At 35.5% G+C, this 21056-nt stretch overlaps 1 protein-coding gene across 1 annotated transcript; it reads left to right on the forward strand.

Moving 5' to 3' along the window:
* The first annotated feature begins 807 nt into the window (after window positions 1-807).
* On the forward strand, window positions 808-13449 carry LOC132546416 (NXPE family member 3-like). Its single transcript, XM_060210128.1, has 4 exons — window positions 808-911; window positions 5792-6508; window positions 9030-9079; window positions 12668-13449. Exons 1-4 carry the CDS (start codon window positions 808-810, stop codon window positions 13447-13449), a joined length of 1653 nt encoding a protein of 550 aa, XP_060066111.1.
* Window positions 13450-21056: the final 7607 nt, after the last annotated feature.

Here is a 21056-nt window from a genome sequence, read left to right on the forward strand (position 1 = left end):
CCTTATATTTACACTTGGTCACTTTAAAATTAAAAAAAAAAATCACCTGATACACATTGTTCGAACAGCCGCCCGCTTTATAGAACAGCCAAGTAAATCCAAAAACACTAGGTGGCGCTGCCGTTGACATTACAGTAAACAAAATAGTTCTCAAAGGTGAGAGTACAATCCACATGTTTTATAATATTTATTTAAATATTTAGACATCTTCTTTTAGTTTTAAGAATCAATAGTTCATCATTTACACAATATTCCTCTATCATAGTACACAAATTCATTATTTAACACCGCGCAGGTATATATCTATAAATACGTGATGAGGCCGCCCGATCAGCTGACCGAAAGAGCGGCCTCAGTCATGGTGTCGGTGTGTTGCAGACGACAAAATTCCTATCTCGCGCGCTTAATTCCAACAAGATCGATTTAGGTTTACTGATTGATTTTATTTTTTTATTAATGCCATATATTTTAAAGTTATTTTTGTAAGTGATATTTTTCTTTACTTTTCCGAAGGACATAAACTATAATCTCGTTTTGTAGAGTTTGCAACTTGGTCAAGTAGTTCTTACATTTTATTTGATATCTATGCGCAAGCCTAATCACCGTACGTAAATATCGAAAATTATTGACATTGGGTTGGGTTTACTTCATCTAGAGAGAATGCAACGCAAGTGTAAATATTTGATAATGTGTAATTATTACATAAGCCATGTTTGGTATGGTTGGGCGAGAACATGCTAAAAATCAATAGACCGAAATCATGTTACAGGTTTTCATCATTCAAGCCGCTGCTGTATCGAGAGGGAAATGGCTGTTAAAGAATTTTCAGTTTTACAAAAAGTACTGATATGTTCGATGGTAACGACAGTCGTTTGGATAAACTTTATATGCTTTATTGACACCAAGCAATGGTTAGTATTTACAATTATTTGTTTTAGATACCAACAAGAAAGAGTGAAGTATTTTATTTTGTGGTTCTGTGAGCTAACGTTTTGACCTGTGTCCATTTTTCGATGTACTCTCTGTTTATTAGTATACCAGATTATGGATAATCCACTTAAAATGTAAAGGACATTGGTCGGAAAGTTCAATGATAGTAACTGTTCGTTTATTACCTCTTCCAAACTTAAACTTCACTGTGCATCGGTCTGTTTCTTTTATCATTGCTGAAAGAAACGACTTTGACATGTTGTTTCCAATTGTACACTATCTTCTACATTACATCTTCCCGGTCCTGACAACTATAGTAGCTTTGACTTGAGCTTACTGCAATTAAACGTCAGAAGCATAAGAAATTAACTTACCTTTCTCGTTTCCATCATTAGTGACTTTAATGTTTTGTGCTTCACAGAGACACATCTTGATAACAATTTTGAAAATAAGTCCTTGTCTATTCCTGGTTATTCTTTATTGATGCGTAAAGATAGAAATGCTCACGGTTGAGGTGTTCTTGTTTACTTTCCTGATACAACTAAAGCTTGCAGCAAACGTGAGTTCGAACCAGCTACTCTTGAATGTATTTGGGCGGAAGTGATGTGTCATAATAGACGAATCATTGTTGGATTATTTTACAGATCCCCAAACTCAAATACATGTAATACATTTTATCAACATTTGGAATGGTCTGATGAAATTTATCATATCCTTTTAAATATTATCACAGAGCCAACTCGTGTTACTGCTGATACAGTAACACTTCTTGATCCAATCTCTATTACACCTAGTATTTAATACTGGGGTTTTCAATGTAGATAACATAATTAGTGACCATAAAGCAACTTTAAAAACATTAATTCCTTATCGTATAACTGCAAAACATCATATGTGAGACATGACTGGATCTATAACAAGGCAGATCATTCAGGTTTTAACGATTTGCTAGCGACAATAGATAGGGAAGGCCTCGTTGGTAATTCACCTTCTATTGATCGTGCAGTTGTGCATTTTAAAATCAACAGTACCCCACACTTTGACAAACCTTGGTTTGATACGGTTTTACGTAGAAACTGTCGTATACGTGACAGATTTAAACAAAAAATATTACGCTCTAAACGCATTGAACATTAGTCAGCATACAAGGGTTTGAGAAACATAGTAAACAATGCGAAAAAGAAACCTAAGGCTGATTTGTTTGATAATCTCGAATCACGTGTTTACACATCGAAAAGTCCTGAATACCTATTTCACTTCTATTGCATCTGCTTACAATTCTAATGTCACCTTATCAAGTTTCCTTAGTTAATGCCCAAACTCACTTTCCAGGTTTGTCATACACGAAAAAGAAGTTTCTGATATTTTATTATTTTGATATCGGAAAAAACTGTTGGTCCAGACAAGATTAGCCATCGTGTGCTGGAAGCAACAGCCAGAATCATTTCTGAGCTTCTTACTATATTAAACCTCGGATAAGTCGAAGTCGATGGGACCAAGTAAAATATTCGACTTTTGGTTCTACTCAACCGTGTTTTTGTCTATCGGCTGTAATCGAGACATCGTATATTTAAACTGACCATATTTTTGCCGATCGTGTCTGATAGCAAGGTATTAATGAAAAGAACAAAACAACATCTCTATTTTATAATAACAATTATTTTTTATTAAAATACAAATAAATCGTAGGTCAATGACAGTTACTGTAATCATCATTGTCACAAACACGTGGATAATGCATACAAGATTGAACAAAACACGCACGTTACACTGGGTACTTCGTGAAAACAATACCTAAAAATATACATGTACACATATTGTACTCACATTTATAGTATTTGGAAATAAAACAACTCACGGGCAAAAAAGTAAACATGAATTGTTTTATTTCAATGGCATAGTTCTTGGTTAAAGGAGATAATTACCTGTGCACCTGTATAAACAAAAGGATTAGGTGGATCGATACCGTGAAATTACATAGTGCAGGTAGGCCTGTTGACACCTTTACGGCTGACCGATCACACTCGTTACCGACCAGGAAAATTTACCTGAGACAACGTGGAATCTGAATGTTCGTCACAAACATGAATTTTTTTGTATGATTTAGAGGGGATGGACCACAAAATATATTCGACACAACCACAGTATTCGATTCATCCGTGTTTAATTTACTAAGATGAAGAGGAGAAAAAATCGGGACCGAACGAAACGTTCGACTCATCCGATGTATTCGACTCATGCGTGTTCTACACAAGTGAGTTTTACTGTATGTTGTTTAACCGATCTCTAAGCGGTGCTGAGTGGAAAAACTTATATTTTACCATCAATGAAAAAGGAGGGAGATGCTTATATTCCTTCTAACTATAGACCAATTTCTTTATTGAGCTGCTAGAACTTGTCTCTGATCCATTTATCTGCTACTGGTAATAAAATATGTTTAAATCAAGCCATTTTGTCAATATTTTCTCAATCAATAAATTAGCTTGTAGGTGTAACAACAGTACCACACATCGTATCTGTGGCCGTTCAACACCTAAATGTAAATAACTGATCTGGCACGTTGCAGATGCGCTCAGTTGAAACAATACATAACCAGGCATAAGGCTACAGCTAGAAAAGGGACACAAATCACTTTTATGCAAACGGTGCGGAAAACTCGGTAAAGGCGTGTTGTTCAACCAGGGTAATACCTCTGTTCACACGTGACATTGCCATATTCCTTCTAAATATAGATCATTTTCTTTATCGAGTTGTCTGAAATTATGGATTTCTTGCAGGTCACTCCACAGACTTCCAGTTAATAGAACTGTATCATAATATTGTCTCGCTGTTGACAATAATTGATACTCTTGTGTTGTTGTTTTTTGTGACTTGTCAAAAGCTTTTGGCAAAGTTTGGCATAAAGATCTTTTGTTCAAACTTCGTCAGTATGGAATTGACGGAAAGCTACTATCCTGGCTGAGCAAACCTTGAATAGGGATTTGCACCGTCTTCAAATCTGGCCTGTCAATGGTTTATACAGTTCAATCCTGCAAAGACTGAATAAGATATCTTCTCATCTAAACATATCCCAGTTAAGCCAAACGACTTAGTTCAACGACTCACATCGTCATTTAGTAGTAACTCTTAGTTATAAGTGCAAATAGGGAGACCACATTTGATCAAAATTTCTTCTCAAAAAGTAAAGTTTAAAACAGATAAGCCTACACTCAATACTATATGTGTGTCATTTATACGACCTGTGCTTAAAAATATCTCGTGTGTTTGTAATGGATGTTCGGAACATTTTTCAGACTCCCCAGAAAAAAAAAGCAGTTAAAAGCAGCTAGAATCGTCTATGGGCTACCATCCATTGCTTCTCGTGACTGACTCATCATAGACTAAAACAGGTTGGACCCATTCAAACAGAATCGTGTTAGATTTTGTATTTTTATCTTTTAATAATTTTGCTCCTTCTTTGGTTTAATTTCCCGCATTTTCTTGTCTTTTTTTTGCTTGGCTAGTATGTCGTTTGTTTCTTCTGAAGTTCTGGTTTCATTTATCTGAGAATCATTAAGTCCATTGGGTCGAATCTATTAGAGTAAAAGGTGATTACCTCGTATACCCTGTCATCTATATCTGGCTCCTCTTGGACCTCATATATGCCAGTGGTCTCTGTGTAGGGCGATAACAAGTCAGCACACATCTTGCTGTATTACATTTTACATATGTATCCAGCAGTATTCTCATTTTTGAATCGGAATTCTTAAAGTTATCCTAGGAGTTTATGTTTTTTATTGTAAACTAATATAATGACATAATTAGTTTAACGTTAAAACAGACTCGATTGCTTGTTTGTTTTTTCTGTATAACGAACAATTTGTTATCAAGTGTAGTTAATCTCGTTCCTGTACTTAATTTAAAGTTAAATGAATTCAAATGGGGAAATGCACGATGGAAAAATTCATCGTTGCTGTATGATGAAGTATCTGTCCATGTATTGAAGAAGTTAGCAGGGATGTCCTTTTTCAGTTCTATTGACTATCTAAGGCTCTGTACCTGACGACTCGTGTTAACTGGTCAGTTTATGTCAAAGAGGTAGCATTCTTAATTAAATAAGGCAGGTGACTTTGCAAAATGGACAAAATAGCTGAAAGAGCAGTGATTCAATGTTTGCATAGGAAAGGTCTAAGATATCTACACTGATATGATATCACGACTAAGGAATGATGCACCTTCATATGCTACAGTGATATTTTCCTACAACGAAGCCAACAGCTTTCCACCAAGCGATATAATAAGTGTGATGATTTCAGTTTTCTTATCGCGAATTTCCATTTCTTTGTAGCCACAAACCTGCATCTCAAACCTTTGGTGTTTACATGTTGCAGTTGATTCCATAATAAAGGGACTGTTCCCATTGTCATGATTTCGTGCAAGAAGTCGTCAACTAACTGACAAACTCGTAAAACAGAGTTTCAAAAGATACAGGTTAATGAAAATAATGGGGAAGTTTCAAAGTCGTCATATTGATCTCATTAAGAAATATTCTTTTTCTTTTTGCGACGTGAAGATGGGCGTGTTTTATGTTCATTGTTCTCATTTGAGAACTTAACACTACTTACTTGGATTAAACAATGTTTAATTGGCAGGTGTCCTTGTTGTATTGAATATGAGTTTGGATTACACTTATGCTATGTTGGTGTTTTCTTGTTCTTTTGTTCACAAATCTATATTTGGCATTGCAATTTCATTTGCGGGTGGTTCTGTTTCCTCCAAAATTTGAAACTCCTCGCAAAAGAGCTGTTACAACTATAAAAGCTATTATATTTCTCACCGCAGTAGTGATGAAGTTTTTATCGAATTGGTATTTTATTTTTAGGTTCAAGCAAGACAGGTTTCCGAGCCAAAAGGCAACGTACAAATTTGATCAACAACGAAATATGTCCAAAGAAGGTGATAAATCTGATGAACGTCGGACTGTGCCTGTTCAGGCGCTAAAGAGAATTGATGAATATATGAATTTCACAGATCTTAAGGACCACCTGTCTTTAGTAAACATTTCAACATCATTGGTAACCATAAGGAAAAAAACATCTGTAGTCAGAGTTGGAGATAACGTCATGATCGATATCATTCTGTTCAACGGCAGAGGTGAAAGGACAAAAAACGGAGGTGATATGCTGAGGGTGTGGCTTCGAGAACCTGATCTAAATGCATCCGTGTCTGGTTATGTGATTGACCATGGCAACGGGTCTTATACTGGCGTTGTTAAAGCAATGTGGCCTGGAAATCCAGAACTGATGTTTTCTGTTGCAAATACAAAGGAACATATTGGAATTTTCTTGAATGTTGTACGTAGATATGGTTTGTCAAAATTCCTCCAAGCGTTTTTTAAGAAAGGAAACCTAACAGAATCAACCTTGTGCAGCATTTTACCAAATATTCCAAACACTGCAGCTCTCTGCAATTTCACAAACCAAAATTTCAACTTTTCATTTTTCTGCGGTAAACCCAAAGAACTTGGCTGTGAGGACTGGAAAGAGTATTCAAGAAGCGCAATAAACTCTTGCAACGAAAAGCAAAAATCTCTTTTTATGTGAGTACATTTCACTAATGACTGAAGCACTATATCGCCTATAATAACACAACCCATATCAAGTCAAGGGAGCAATAGATTCTTATCCATATTGTAACGATAGTGGTGTGTAACCGTGCAGACTTTGAGTGTTGATCGTGATTACGTCCCTTTACTTGTAACTCTCTGATAAGGAGGTAATACAAATCAGTTCGTATGTTAAACGTACACATGGCGTTGTTGAGTCTATTGACTATGACCACAATTAAATACTTCCGGGTTCAGTACCCACGAATGAAGTCCCTAAAAAATGTATGTATATTAGGGAAAAAATGATATGCCTCTTTGAATTGAATGTTTGCCTATAAAATTGATGTAGATGTGCTATAGAGATGATAATCTAACTGTCAGTGTGTAAATCATTCATATTGAACATGTATTTTGTGCTGCAGGATCCGGTGTAAAAAGTCTTGTTTTCACCTTTACCCCTGACCCGGATGTATGTAATTGAAGTTGGTGACACACATGGAGGTATATCTCCAGAAATGCCCAACATGATGGGTTGAAACTTTTACATTTTGCTTCTCAGATGTTGATCTTGGCCAGGTGAAATGGAAATTTGCAGATGAAACTTTGGGACTTAGTTATGAATTTTAATGTTACAATGAAACATATAGTGAAATTAATTGTGGTCTTAGTCCTTAATTGTCTATGGCCAGTGGCCTAAACGATAAGCTGTATCACTTAGAAGTGATAACACCACACATATCCTTGTGTGTTTTCATACTGTATATCTGTTTATTGTTTTGCTCTGGTTTAATCGATTTTGAGTTTGAATTTAGTCATAAAGGAATGGCCTCTATCGTACATCTGCTGTCGTATTAAATATCCTTGCGGATGGTGAAAATTAAATTATGGATACTAGACTCTTTATTGCAACCTGATCTACAGGACTGCCCAATATAAACTCAACTCATCTGCTCGTTTATATATGCTTTGAGTTAAAGACAGAAAGACTAGTTTGGGCTCTCTTATACTAAACCTATACAGGTATACTCTATGAGCAGAGGTGATTCCGTAATTGAATCCCGGAACCAATCGAGGTTAGCCCGATTGATATACACTTTGACAATAGTGATATTAACTATAAAAGTCGTTAGGGTTTTAATCTCCTCCCAAATAACATGATGAAGACAACTTAAACTGTTTATGCATAATGTTTTGGATGCTAGAAAAAAAGGCGTCATAAGAACACATTTTTATATACATTACCTACGAATGTACATTAAGTATGCAATAAATTGCACCTATATCTGACATGATGCGTCCACTGATTACCTGGTGTCATATTCCAGTGAACTTACGGTTTTTTCACTTTTTCATTCTGATACCAGTACAAAAATCCTATTCTAAATATTTTATTTTTAGATATATTAAATCATACCTCTTTTCCATTCTTTTAAAATATTTGAAGCTTCATTTATCTTAATACGAAATAGCATATACTTTTACTCTTACTCTTACAAACAAGAGTAAATATATTATTCTTAAAATATACATCTGACATAATAAATAAATACAGATTGAAAACAAGACTATTTTTATAAGGAATGGTATAGGAAAGGTATAATAAATTATTTTATCAAAGAAATGGGTTGTGAAGGTTTTGTTATAGTTATTACAAGTTACAGAAATTCAACATACATACTAATTTTCTTATTTATCAAGGGGTCGTTAATACCATAACAAGAATCTTTGCATTAAGATATCTCAAATGTTAATTTAAGTTATCCATATATTCCAATTAATTCTGAAATATTTACCAAGAATATAAAGGGAATAAAAGACTTTTATGACGTACTTTATCAAAACAATTTCATATCTACTGAAACACAAAAATGGAAGAAATCTTGACAAAGACAAAAAAATCTCTGTTAGATGTGTTATTGTTTCCATTAGCTTTTAACGAATCATTTTTCTGGTTTATAAAAAACCCCAGTAGGAATAACCTTTATCTTGAACTATATATACAAGGGCAGATGTCTGCATACTACTTGGTCCCTTTCTTCCCTAAATAACCTAATCAAAGATATGTATACCACTCAAAAATATATAGCTGTTGGCAAAGGTGAAAATGGTCTTCTGAAAAATGGAATGGAAAAGATTATTAGAAAGATTAAAAGTTACATAGCTAGCTTTGCCTTCGTCTGCTGACAAGATGTATTATTTTTTTTTTAATAATTTTATATTTTATGTACTTATGAAAGCTACCATTATAGAATTTTTTAAAATCTGTTGCATTTTGAGGAAAATGTTATTTTTCTGTAAAATTACGTAACAATCATAAACTTCAATGTAAATGTGATATAACTTTAGAAGAAAAAATATGAGATACATGTGTGTATATATATACAACATTTTCAATGTTTTACTTTCAAGTTCACATTACCAACGGCAATTTACATTGTATGTGCTTCTAAAAATATCCACCTTTAAATCTGATAACAATATACAATCTTATGTACTTTGTTTTTGATTTCAGGAATTACAAATATTTCAAGAAAAGAGTAGGAAAACTTCATATATCAGCAGGTAAAATTTAATGCGTGTATTCAGCTCTCTTGAAATTCTTACTTTGAATAATAACTGTTGTTTCAGTTGATATATACGTGTTTATATATCTTTTTCAACTGCATATATATCAGATGGCAGCATGGCGAGTATAATTTTTGATGTCTCAAAATTAAGTCTAATGTACAATATTTTGATAAAAGTTACATTTCAGTACTAGATACTTGAATTGCCAATCGCTTTAGTGAAATCTTTATGAAGAAGAAATTCAGAAGGTAGCAAACATTTCTGACATTGAATTACAAGCCAATTCACATTCGCAAATACATTACACAACCGAGAAATATATTTGAATATTTTCCACAAAATATCTTCACACGAACGTTGCGAACTCAGACTTATGTAATGTAATAAAAGTATTGAAAGTACTGAAATGCGAAGATCCTGAAGAAAGAAAGGACGGAAAAGGTAAATCCTGAAAGCTCCATGTGCGACACCTTGTGGGCAAGACGAAAAGACAGGTTTGATTCTTCGATGTACATCAGACGAATCTCGCATAACGGTATATTGTAATGGTTTTGAAGTTGGGTGTCGATCCTTCGTAATCTTCAAAAGGAAAAGGAGTGTATCAGTCTGTCATTTTTTCTCTTGGAACCAATCAAATTCCCTCTATTGTGCCTTTAAATTTACCATGACATGTTCCACGGGCGCAGAAAGCGAATGTGATTGTAACCCTTGGAGTATCGAGGATGGTTTCTTGCTTGTCGCATTTACAAGACTTCATAAGGAATAAGGATGTAAAAAAAAACCCAAATAACCAAAAGACACAAAGTGTCTAAACTTCCACCAATCCAAATTAAGCAAAGGTCTTATAGGTCTTCACAGTCATCTGGTACTCGGTTATCTTAACAAAACATGTCAATGTACACTTTTGATATTCACAGAAAAAAAAATCGTTTGTAGGTTTTAACAATGAAAAATGATCGTGGTGTGCCTAGTCTGCAGTGCTATTCACAGATGAGTCCATATTTCACTTTGCTGGCGGTGACATTCGTGACGGCCGGGAGAACGTTACAGTACATGTTTGTGTAATTCGACTTAGGAAGCACTGTGATCTGGGGTGGCATTACAATGCACAGGTTGACCCCTTATGGTTATAGTAGAAAGCACCTTGACCGGTGTGTGCTAACGTGATGAAATTATATCACGTTCTGTCATATATCAATTATAGCCAGCGTTACATTACTTTACAGCAAGACAACACACGATCTCATAATGCTCGTGTTGTTGGAGCTTATCTTCAGTAGCAGAACGTTACCGTCCTATATAAGCCTGCTATATCACCAAATTTGTCTCCATTGGAGAATGTTTGGAATAAAATGGAGCAGTGACTGCGTTAGGAGCCAATCACGTCACGCATTACGTCGCACACTGTCAGGCATATGGCAGAACATTCACCAAATATTTCTCTTTGACAAGTTGTATATGTTGTATATGTGTGGCCAGCATCGATGTAAATGCAGTATTGAACCTGCGAAACTGGAATTGCAACTCATTCCTTTCTGTGGTTATCCACTGTGTCATTATGAGGATGATACATTGTAAAGTTTACAAAATGTAAATTTCTTTGCGAATGAATTTATATGTCGAATAATTGAAAACATTTCTTTTTGTCACTCAGTATACAATGTGGGCAAATATATACATATATTGTGTACATGTACATGATTTTAAACAAGGCATGTCAACACAAGCGTTTTAGCATGTAATCCATCGTTTGAACTCTGAACAGGAACTTCCAGGATTTTCTAGCACTGAATCGTCTTTTAATTTTCATTTTCTCATTGAGCCAGACGCGAGTCCAGGATTTCAGTTAGAGGGAACGCATATTTTTAAACTGAAAAATCTCTGTCCTTCCTTTTTCAGTATTGTGTCCAACTCCAATTCTTCCCTCTCCTTGGACTGTTTGTGTCGTATCGCGATATGTAAGGTCGTAAATTCCCATGTATGATGGAGAGTGAAAGATGACTGGCCTTTGTCAGAGGCCAGGTGCGCAGCCAAGTGGGTATGGTGCTGCTAAGAGTACAGATAAGGAGTTATGAGAGGTTGTTCAAAAGCTAGAAAGAAAGGATGATTCGGAAAATGATTTGCTTAAAATAAATTATATGTGTACAGCAGCGTATTTGCGTAAAGGCAGCTACGTGCTTGGAGGCCCGTCGCCAGCCAAGGATAATATTTAAGACTCTAATTGCTAATTCTTGTTTGTGAAGATCGTTCTCATTCATATATAGATTTTCCTCCTGTCTGTTGGTTAGTTCAGTTTGTGGACTTTTATCGATAAGTAGAAAAATTACCATGTTGTATGTGGACTAAAAAGGCTTCTTGTCGCCATTTCTTGCAAAATGAATGGATTATTATCGCTAACGTCTATGTGTCGGCTTCCCTTAGGCACTAGTGTTAGATGTTCAGTTTTGGGTACAATCAAGAAGAAAGGTCTACAAACGAATACATGTATCTTGGATTTCGATAAATTATCTAACTCTCCGACTCTACCTATTAAGAACTTAATATGGGCAGAGATATCGGCTATATTGCCTTGCTATTTACAACCAGAGCTGTTTGGAAACAGCATAGATTACTTATTGATAACATATTTTGCGTGAACACCTATTGATGTTCAAAGTTGCACACCTATGAAATCTGTAATCTTATAAAGTATATTATAATAAGTGTCCAGGCACCCACTTTGAATCCTTAACAATGTAAATGATATAGTTTGATATTTAGCTTACATTCCATACCTATGTTACATCTTTATACAGGTGAACTTACAGAAAAAAAATGCACAAAGTCTAAGTAACCATTTTTGTGTCCTATAATATGATAACCTATGGCTCGCCATATCGATAACAATTCATACTCGCACTTTGACTACTTAGTTATCAACATCCGCTTAAAACTTGTTCAAACTCTGGAAGCTATTCCCATTTCCTCAAATAGGAAAGGTAAAAACGTTTAATTTCACCTGTTTAATTCTACTCATCCTACTAAAGCAAATAAAAATCAACCAAATTAAGTTTGTTTACAGGATCCAGAAGAATGGTACTGATGCGGAAACATCACTGGTTGTGTTTATTTTATTTGTATGTTAATCAAGATGTGAAAAAAATTCTAATCATAAAAAGGTATAACAGACTTAGCAGCTTGGTAATAACAACAGAAATGACGAAATTACTGTGTGTGTTCGAGAGAGAATGGCGCTTGCCAAGTGGAGCATATAAGCTCGTTCAAATGATTAAACACTTGACGTTCATATGGATGGACAACTAGTTTAGTAAGTGTAAATGAGTGTTTTTGGATGACATAAAATATATTTGAAATGTCTAAAAGGACGCATTTCCAATACTATGTACGATATATCACTTCACTTCAAGAAATGCATTCTGATGGAAATGGAAGTTCCTATCAACTAAATATCAATAAGAAATACGAAGTAAGTACTTTCACAAAATAGGTATATTCAGAAATTTAAGCTAGAAAACTGTATTCTCGGTACCTAGTGTCATATTCATCTTTCTTTTTCATTCCAATTTCAATTTTCAACTTCAGGAACTACGGGAGAACCAAACATCTCCTGTCATGACGTCAGCAGTGCTTTGACCTGGCAGACAACAAACCCTACGGGCTACTTCTTCAACAATGAGTGGCGGTCGTTGTTATGCAAACCCTCACTCTCTTGGAGATACAAGTCATATGCGAGTTGTCTAAAGAATCGGCCAGTACTGCTTACAGGCGACTCCACCACAAGAAACTGGTATTCACCTTTAGCCAAATTGTTAAAGTTACACGTATTCGTCGGACGCCATGAAGTAAAGGATGAAGCCTGGCAGAAATTCGCCGAAGCAGTAGATAAGAACAATTTATTATCCATATATTGGACACCACACGAGATCCCGTTCTTCAGTTATAAGCAAAACAAAAACAACTTCCGGACTGTAGCCTCAAGAATTGACGATTTGCCAGGAAACCAAAGAGCAATTATAATATTACATTGGTTTGGTCACATGACAATGACGACTCCGAACCATTTTAGAGAGCATGTAGCTAGTGCCAAACACGCCGTTCAACGTCTTTTGAGACGCTCTCCACATTCTAGCATCCTCATAAAAGGCCCCCACTCATTTACGCACAAGTATTATTTTCTAGAACCATTCGATTATTTGAATAGAATATATAAACAGATATTGTATGAAGAGTTTATAGATTTACAAGAGAAGGTGTATTTTATCGATCAATGGGATGCAACAGTAGGAAATGAAAATGTAGACATTCACCCCAAACCATTCTTAAACCCAATTATGGCTAATTTCGCATTTTCCTTTATTTGCTAAATTTAATCAATATAAAAAATAATTATAATGAAAGAATCTATGGTGATACAGGTTGATCATTTGTCGAATTTTCAATATCTTCTTTCTCATTCCGATATACTTGATGTCTCTTTTTTCGGAAAATTTTTCAATTTAGCTATTCATCCAACAAATACATTCCATTGACATTATTCAATGATCTAAGATCTAAGAAGCAAATGCAATTTAGATGGCGTCATCATTAACTCCTACTGTTTTCACATCCTTTTAAAGCATCTTGTTGTCATTAAGAAATGAATGTTAATATCGTTGCTTTTCTTTTCAAATTATTACTTTGTAATGACAGAAAAGGTTACGAGAATGTTATGGTGTTTACAGATAATAAAGTATATATATCAATGCTGAAACAGCTTCGCTAATACTAGTAAAGTGAAACTTTTTCGAAATGCTTTAGTTATCTCGCCATGAAGTCCATATTTACCTTGAGTGTAGCAAATAATGGTAATCTCATTTGAGGACACAACAGTTTCTTACATAATAACATTAACATCGTGGTATTACCAGAAACCTATACTTATATGGGTCTCTTAATCAGTTAATGCCACACATCAAAACAGTCCCTTCAACTCAGTTTGGGTTCGTCATTGACAATACAGTAAAAGTCAATTGTGTCGAACACGCTTGAATTAAATACATCGGATGAGTCGAATGTTTTGTTCGGTCCCATTTGTTTTCTCTTCTTTAACTTCGTAAATTAAACACTGGCGATTCGAGCACTGTTGAATCGAATACTGCGTTTGTGTCGAATATATTTTGTGGTCCATCCCTTCTTAATACTATCAATTTTTTTTGTTGTATCGAACATCCAGGCATCACCTTGTCTCAGGTAAAAACTTCCTGGCTTCGTTCCGAACGACTGAATGTGATCGGTCAGCCGTATCCGTGTTAATGAGCTCTATTTGTTTCTTGTTTTTTTCATAACATTATTAACAAGAACGTTTGGTATATGATGTACATTCATGAGAGTTTACATATGTACATTTATATATATATATATACGTCGTTAATAAAAACGGCCAATTTCAATTCATTTTGAGTCTTTGTGGTTTATTTACAGGTCTAACTAGCTTGCCATGGTAGCTGTTCATAGTGGATCATTTATAAATACTTATTAAATCATTGGTTTAATGTCATTTTTTAATGTTCCACATTTATTTTATTTCTTTATTTTGTTGACTAAGTTTATAGATGGAACTATATAATGGTTGTGGTTATGTTATGTATGAGCGGATGCTGACCGTTTGGAAGGAGGTGTTAGGTCTAGGGATGCAGTAATTTGATGTTATTTTTAGCACGCTATATAAATAAAGGGCACTGACCACCACTGGTCAGAGACCTTTCGGACATCATGGAGGAACAAGGGCAGTAGCATCTTTTATTTAAATGATTTGCTGTCAAAAGTTTATTGACATTTAAATTCCTTTTCCCACCTCCTCCCCTGCGGTCCTCTCGTCATCTTATTTAATTGTTGTACTTAATTTGTCTATTGGTTACATATTAGCTGCCTTGCCTTGTAGTTGTTGCATGCTGTTTGACTTTGTTATGGCCTACTTTTTAATTTTCCCATAGTGGTTAAAGGAATAATTCTTATTTGCTTATCTTATGACTTTTCCTACATGCGTTTAAGTCAGTAATTATTACATGTTGTATATCTCTTTAGATATGTCTTCAATAGAGGGGTTATTTTCCCCTATTCAAGGCTAGTTGCTTGCCTGTTTTTTTCCATATCATTGTTTTACTTAACAAACGCGTTTTGATGTACATTTATCGAGGGGCGTTTTCTGACCCCCATCTTAGACTTGTTTAATGTTTTTTCATGACATTGTTAACAAGATCATTTGGTATATGATGTACATTCATGAGAGTGAATATACGTCGTTAATAAAAACGGCCAATTTCAATTCATATTGAGTCTTTGTGGTTTAATGAGATATGAAAATGAACTCTTCTGAGGGTGGCTTAAGATAGCATCTCTATTTGCTAGCATTTCAATGCATGTCCTATACCTCCGTTGAGTTGACAAGTTTCCATTGCCGATGAGTAAAATTGAAACTGCGTAAAAAAAGGCAATCCCCATCAGCTGATGTCTTAGCTGGTTTGCCTGACGGTTCAGTCGTAAATTTGCTTGCTATCGTGCTGGCTACGGTGTCGAGTGTTAATCTGGTAGGGATGTTCGGTTTACGTATTAATTTCATTCACCCTGGAAAACAGTTTATAATAGGACGACTTAATAACAGTGCAAACATTTTACGGTGACATTAGACAGAGGTCAGCTTGGTACAATCGATATACAATCATGTGTGACGGACAATGCCCTCAGTCAGGTAGGATGAAATAGCGGTCTATTTTTTCTGAAAAAAAAATTCTTTTGTATTTTCTCCGTCCGGATTATTGACTCACAAAAGACCATATTTCTGGGTTTGGTTCCCGGAAATTGTGCCCAGATGCGAATCCGGATTTCCGGATTAGAAGCTCAAAATAACGTTACGGAAATCCGTTCCCGTCGATTCTCGTCCGGGCTGCGAGATTTCCGGACCAACGGAGCACGGATTTTTCCGGATTCCGAGTGAATTTTTCAAAGTTTGTATCATCTACATTTTCACAGGCAGAGTGATACCACTTGTCACAAGATTCGTTTAGAAAACTTTGCATGTTATGTGTATCTTCTTGGCAAGAGCCACATAGCCATTTTTTACTGCGGCCAATGGTGGATTGAATAATGGCTGTTAACATATGCAATTTATATCTACTTGTATACTAACAAATGAATTTGATTGGTAAATTTCGTCTTATTCCTTGTCATATTTGATTGGATACTTGCTAGGAAAACACATTTTGCCTAATTTTAAAAACCACCTAGGATCGTTGTGTTCACAAAGATTACCATCCGACCGTTAACTGCTAGACAAATTAAAACAAAATGGGTAGTAATTAATCGGGGCGTGTATACAGGTACAGTACCTATCGGTTTGGTTTAAACTAACAATGGTCGGCAACAAGAACAGTAAAACAATATAATTGGGTGAGTAATTATCGGCACGTGTACAGGTGTGACAACTATCAGGGTGGATTAAAATAACACATGTCAGCCATGACGAAAGGAAAAGAAAACAATTGGGGGTAATTACTCAGTAAGTGTGTACAGGTGTGAAATTTTAAGTAAGATATGGTCTCCAAATTGATTTCGTAGTTTGAAATTGATCACAAATAATCAATATCCATTAAAAATATTGTCGATACTGTTCCTTTTCTACCCGTGACAATTGGTTTTGTCACAATACAACGGTAACGGACATTTCACGTGACAAATTTCTTGATTTTTTTTCCGTTTCTTTCTAAAAAAAAAAATCTCGAAACCTATTGCTTTGGTGATAAAAAAAAATTTGGGAATAAGTTTGATTGGGTTACAATGTATGTTTAAATAAAAATGTAAAAAATACTAGCATTATCTTGCTGTAAGATTTTGCAATATGTATTTTCCCCGTTGTTTCTTATTACTGAGAATGGTAAAGGATTAAATGAAGACAAACGCAACACATCATTCTTTAAAACTGTTATTATTAATTTTTTTAGATATCAGAATTTTATTGATGATATACAATTTTTTTAAATTATCAAAATCTGTTTTAATCATCAACATGTTAATGCGATACTATCACCACAGTACCAGCGCAACATTACACTATATACAGGTATGGCCGTTTCAACTAGGACCGGTATTAAAGTGAGGCCGTTTTCACCATATACCAAATAAATCATGAAATATCGTAATTGCGGCATAATTAAGAATCTCGTGGGGAATGGAGTATCTATGGTAATGAACATTAAATTGTCAAGAAAAATCGGTCGATTTGGATGAGCCAGAGACTTATATATATATATATATATATATATGTGTGTGTGTGTGTGTGTGTGTGTGTGTGATATATAGGTCTCTGGATAAGTGTAGGATTTCACTTTTCAATGGAGACAATCGCAACTGGGAAACGTTATTGACCTGAAAAATGATAACCAGTAGATTAAAATGTTAATATTGGTGGTAATAGTGTAAGATTTTGGTATGTTTGGGTAAGATAATGGTATAATTGGGTATATTTAGGTACAATTTTGCTTTATTTGGGTGTATTTGGGTAAGATAATAGTATATTTGGGTAAGATTTGTGTATATTTGGGAAAGATTTAGGTATATTTGGGTAAGGTTTGGGTATATTTGGGTAAGATTTAGGTATATTTGGGTGTATTTGGGTAAATCGTCGCGCCGGTTTATTTACAAGTCTAACTAGTTTGTCATGGTAGCTGTTCATAGTGGAATCATGTATAAATACAGAATTAGGCCACCAAACTTAAAACAAAATGCACTGTAGTCTGTCAACCGTAAATATACTCTTTTGTTTATTTTTTTATGCGCATGACTGCCGGAAAGCAAAAGTAAACACAATCAATAATTACCGCGACGATGCAGATTAATAAATATTTATGGTTTTAAATATATTTACTGGATATACATGTAAATATACGAAATGCAAGTTTTCTTTCGTTCTAGTCTACAGTATACGTTCTTACGTTACTAAGGTGCTATGCTTCAGTGACATTTGCCAGGGCTTTCTATTTTCGTCACCTGCTATCGATGTTATGTCATGATAGATTATTCATGAGCACGTATTGATTGAGTTTTATCTTAAGTGTAATGAATACGTAAACATTTGTGAATTGCATCAAGCGGGTGTTACCTGTATTGTTACGTGTACTGATTACGTCATATTATGTGGGCTCACTCAGGTGTATATATACCGTTGACTGTACCTGGTTTCAATCGGGGAGAGCGGTCCAGCGAAGAATATTCAGGTGAGAGCAATGACAGGTAAGCACCCGGTGACGTGAGGGGACCAGTGGACCGGAACGGCAGAGGCTGACGTCGGTGGGCGCACGGGTTGTCGCCGGGAACGCCGTAGCGGCGTTTGGGAATGCCGGAGCCTCTGCGTTGCTATCCTCACGGCATCGAGTGACTAACTACATAGATATCTTTGGGTGCCCACATAATAGGACGCACTGCCCTCATCCTGTTGCTACTGGTCTTTTATCTGTTTTGCGAATAAACTGTGGAAACTGTCAATGATAGCGTTGGCTTATTTGTCAGAACATTTACTCCTGGAGGTTCGAACGCCTTTGTACGCCAGAACCCGGAAGGACAACGGTGGACCACAGACAGTAAACCATTACATTAAGATATTGTTAAGTATATAAATGTGAGTACAATATTTTTATTATTTTATTATCAATTTTGAGTTATGTGTATGAGAGTGGTTGCGTATTGACACGTGTGCTGCAATTCACATTAAACTTTTGGAAACATTCCAAACCACAGGCGAAAAATTGCAGTGTCACAGAACTTTTTAATTCTGTACCTCATTATGTGAGGCCATTGCAGCAGGTGTGTTATCATTTTCAGCAGCAACTCCTATGGAACAAGAAGGAAATAATCAGGCAACTTTATGAGTCTAGCGCTCGTGGGATTTGCTCCAATATGTCGTCGGTCCAATCTGTTGTCCAAAGTGAAGATGACTTCCCCCACAATGCTTCATAGGGTGGTAGGAGAGATGCAAATATTGGCGTTTCACAGTCTTTCATACCAACAACAGCGTCTGAAAATATCCCACTTGTCCAATAAAAATTAATGCAATGGATTTATAGAATAATGCATGCCTTGCAGAGATCTCAATCCGAAACATTAATAAGTTTACAAAGAATGAACTATTGTTTTTTTATTAGCTAGCGTGGGTTTCATGAAATAACACGCATTGTTTTACAAACAACGAAGGTTTAGATCACCCTATCTTACCCTCAAAGAATGAACTATTGTTTTTTTATTAGCTAGCGTGGGTTTCATGAAATAACACGCATTGTCTTCTTAATGTTTGGTGATGAGGCGTTATTGAAGGTCCAAAATTTTATACAGGTAAACTTACACAGGTAAACCGTGAAGCTATTTGAAACGTTTTGAAACAAGAGGCCCAGAGGGCCTGTATCGCTCACCTTGATCTTTATGACCAACTGTCCAATATCTGTGCATACGTTCCACAGTAGATGCTTAAAGCAATATGACAAAGTTCTCCATATGGGTTCTATCCCTTAGTAGTCCAAAATAAGTCATTTGTATATAAGCCTTTAATGGCCAAATATGATGGGTTTTTGGTTAATCAGCAGAAGTTGATTAACTATTTTACCAAATCTAACCCCAATGACCTTAAATATCATTATGGATCAAGTTTTTTTCCCCACACACTATGTGGGCACCATTAAGGGAACCTTTTGGACAAATATTATGATCCTAAGCCTTTAGCTTAATCAGAAGTTGTTCAAACGTTTAACACATTTGACTGTTGTGACCTTGAATGTGGGTCAAGGTCATTTCTGTTCTCAAATATTACCGGGCATCATCGAGAACCTATTTTGGAATAATATCACTATCCTAGATGTTTTGGATCATCAGTAAATGTAATTTAAAGGTTTGACACATTTGAACCCTGTGACCTTGACTATGGGGCAAGGTCATTTCTTTTTGCAAACTTTGTTGGGCTTTATCAAGGGAACCTTCCAGCCAAATATAATCATTCTAGGCCTTCTAGTATTTTGGAAGATGTTGTTTAAAGGTTTTAACACATTTGACCTCTGTGACCTTGAATATGGGTCAAGGTAATTTCTTTTTGCAAACTTTGTTGGGCTTCATCAAAGGAACCTTCCAGCCAAATATGATGATTCTAGGCCTTCCGGTATTTTGGAAGAAGTCGTTTAAAGTTTTAACACATTTGACCTCTGTGACCTTGAATAAGTGTAAAGGTCATTTCTTTTTGCAAACTTTGTTGGGCTTCATCAGAGGAACCTTCCAGCCAAATATGATAACTCTACGCCTTTCGGTATTTCAGAAGAAGTTGTTTATATGAGAAGTTGACGAACGCAGGACAGACGGACGATGGATGGACAGAAGGACGAAGGACACCGCGCTATGGCATAAGCTCACTTGGCCCTTTGTACATTATATTATAGTGGTATGTAGTGCTAAATTTACCTGTATTTTAAATAAAACTCTTAATAGATTAATTGCTGGTTTGTTTTCTTAGCCATTACAGACTTATACATACAATTTCCTGTTTGTCCCAAAAAATATTTTTACCTGATTTTTCAGTTTTGGGACAAACAGGATGACACCTTATTGAATTATCGATGTGATGTCATTGGAATGTTGCCCTGACGTCTTATCATTAACCTGACGGGGAAGCCCTTGTCTCCCATAGGATAACACGAAAGACTTACACCATCCGAAACAAATTTAGAATTAGACACAGTATAGACAAATCTGTTCAAAACAGAAGACGTTTTCATTACCTTGGAGGTATCCTTGGCTATGACATGGAAATCGGATTCCAGTAAAAGCGTTGATACACCTGTCTAAGACAAGACAAATGATGCTTCTGTGAAACTGACCACAGGGATTTGACATGAATTATCGACCCATAGTCCATATTTATGTATTATAGTGACATATATGGACCGTGGGTTTAGGATTCGTG

This window comes from Ylistrum balloti, unplaced genomic scaffold, assembly GCF_031769215.1.
Source record: "Ylistrum balloti isolate Yb309-2 unplaced genomic scaffold, AGI_CSIRO_Ybal_v1 Utg369888, whole genome shotgun sequence".
Taxonomy (NCBI): domain Eukaryota; kingdom Metazoa; phylum Mollusca; class Bivalvia; order Pectinida; family Pectinidae; genus Ylistrum; species Ylistrum balloti.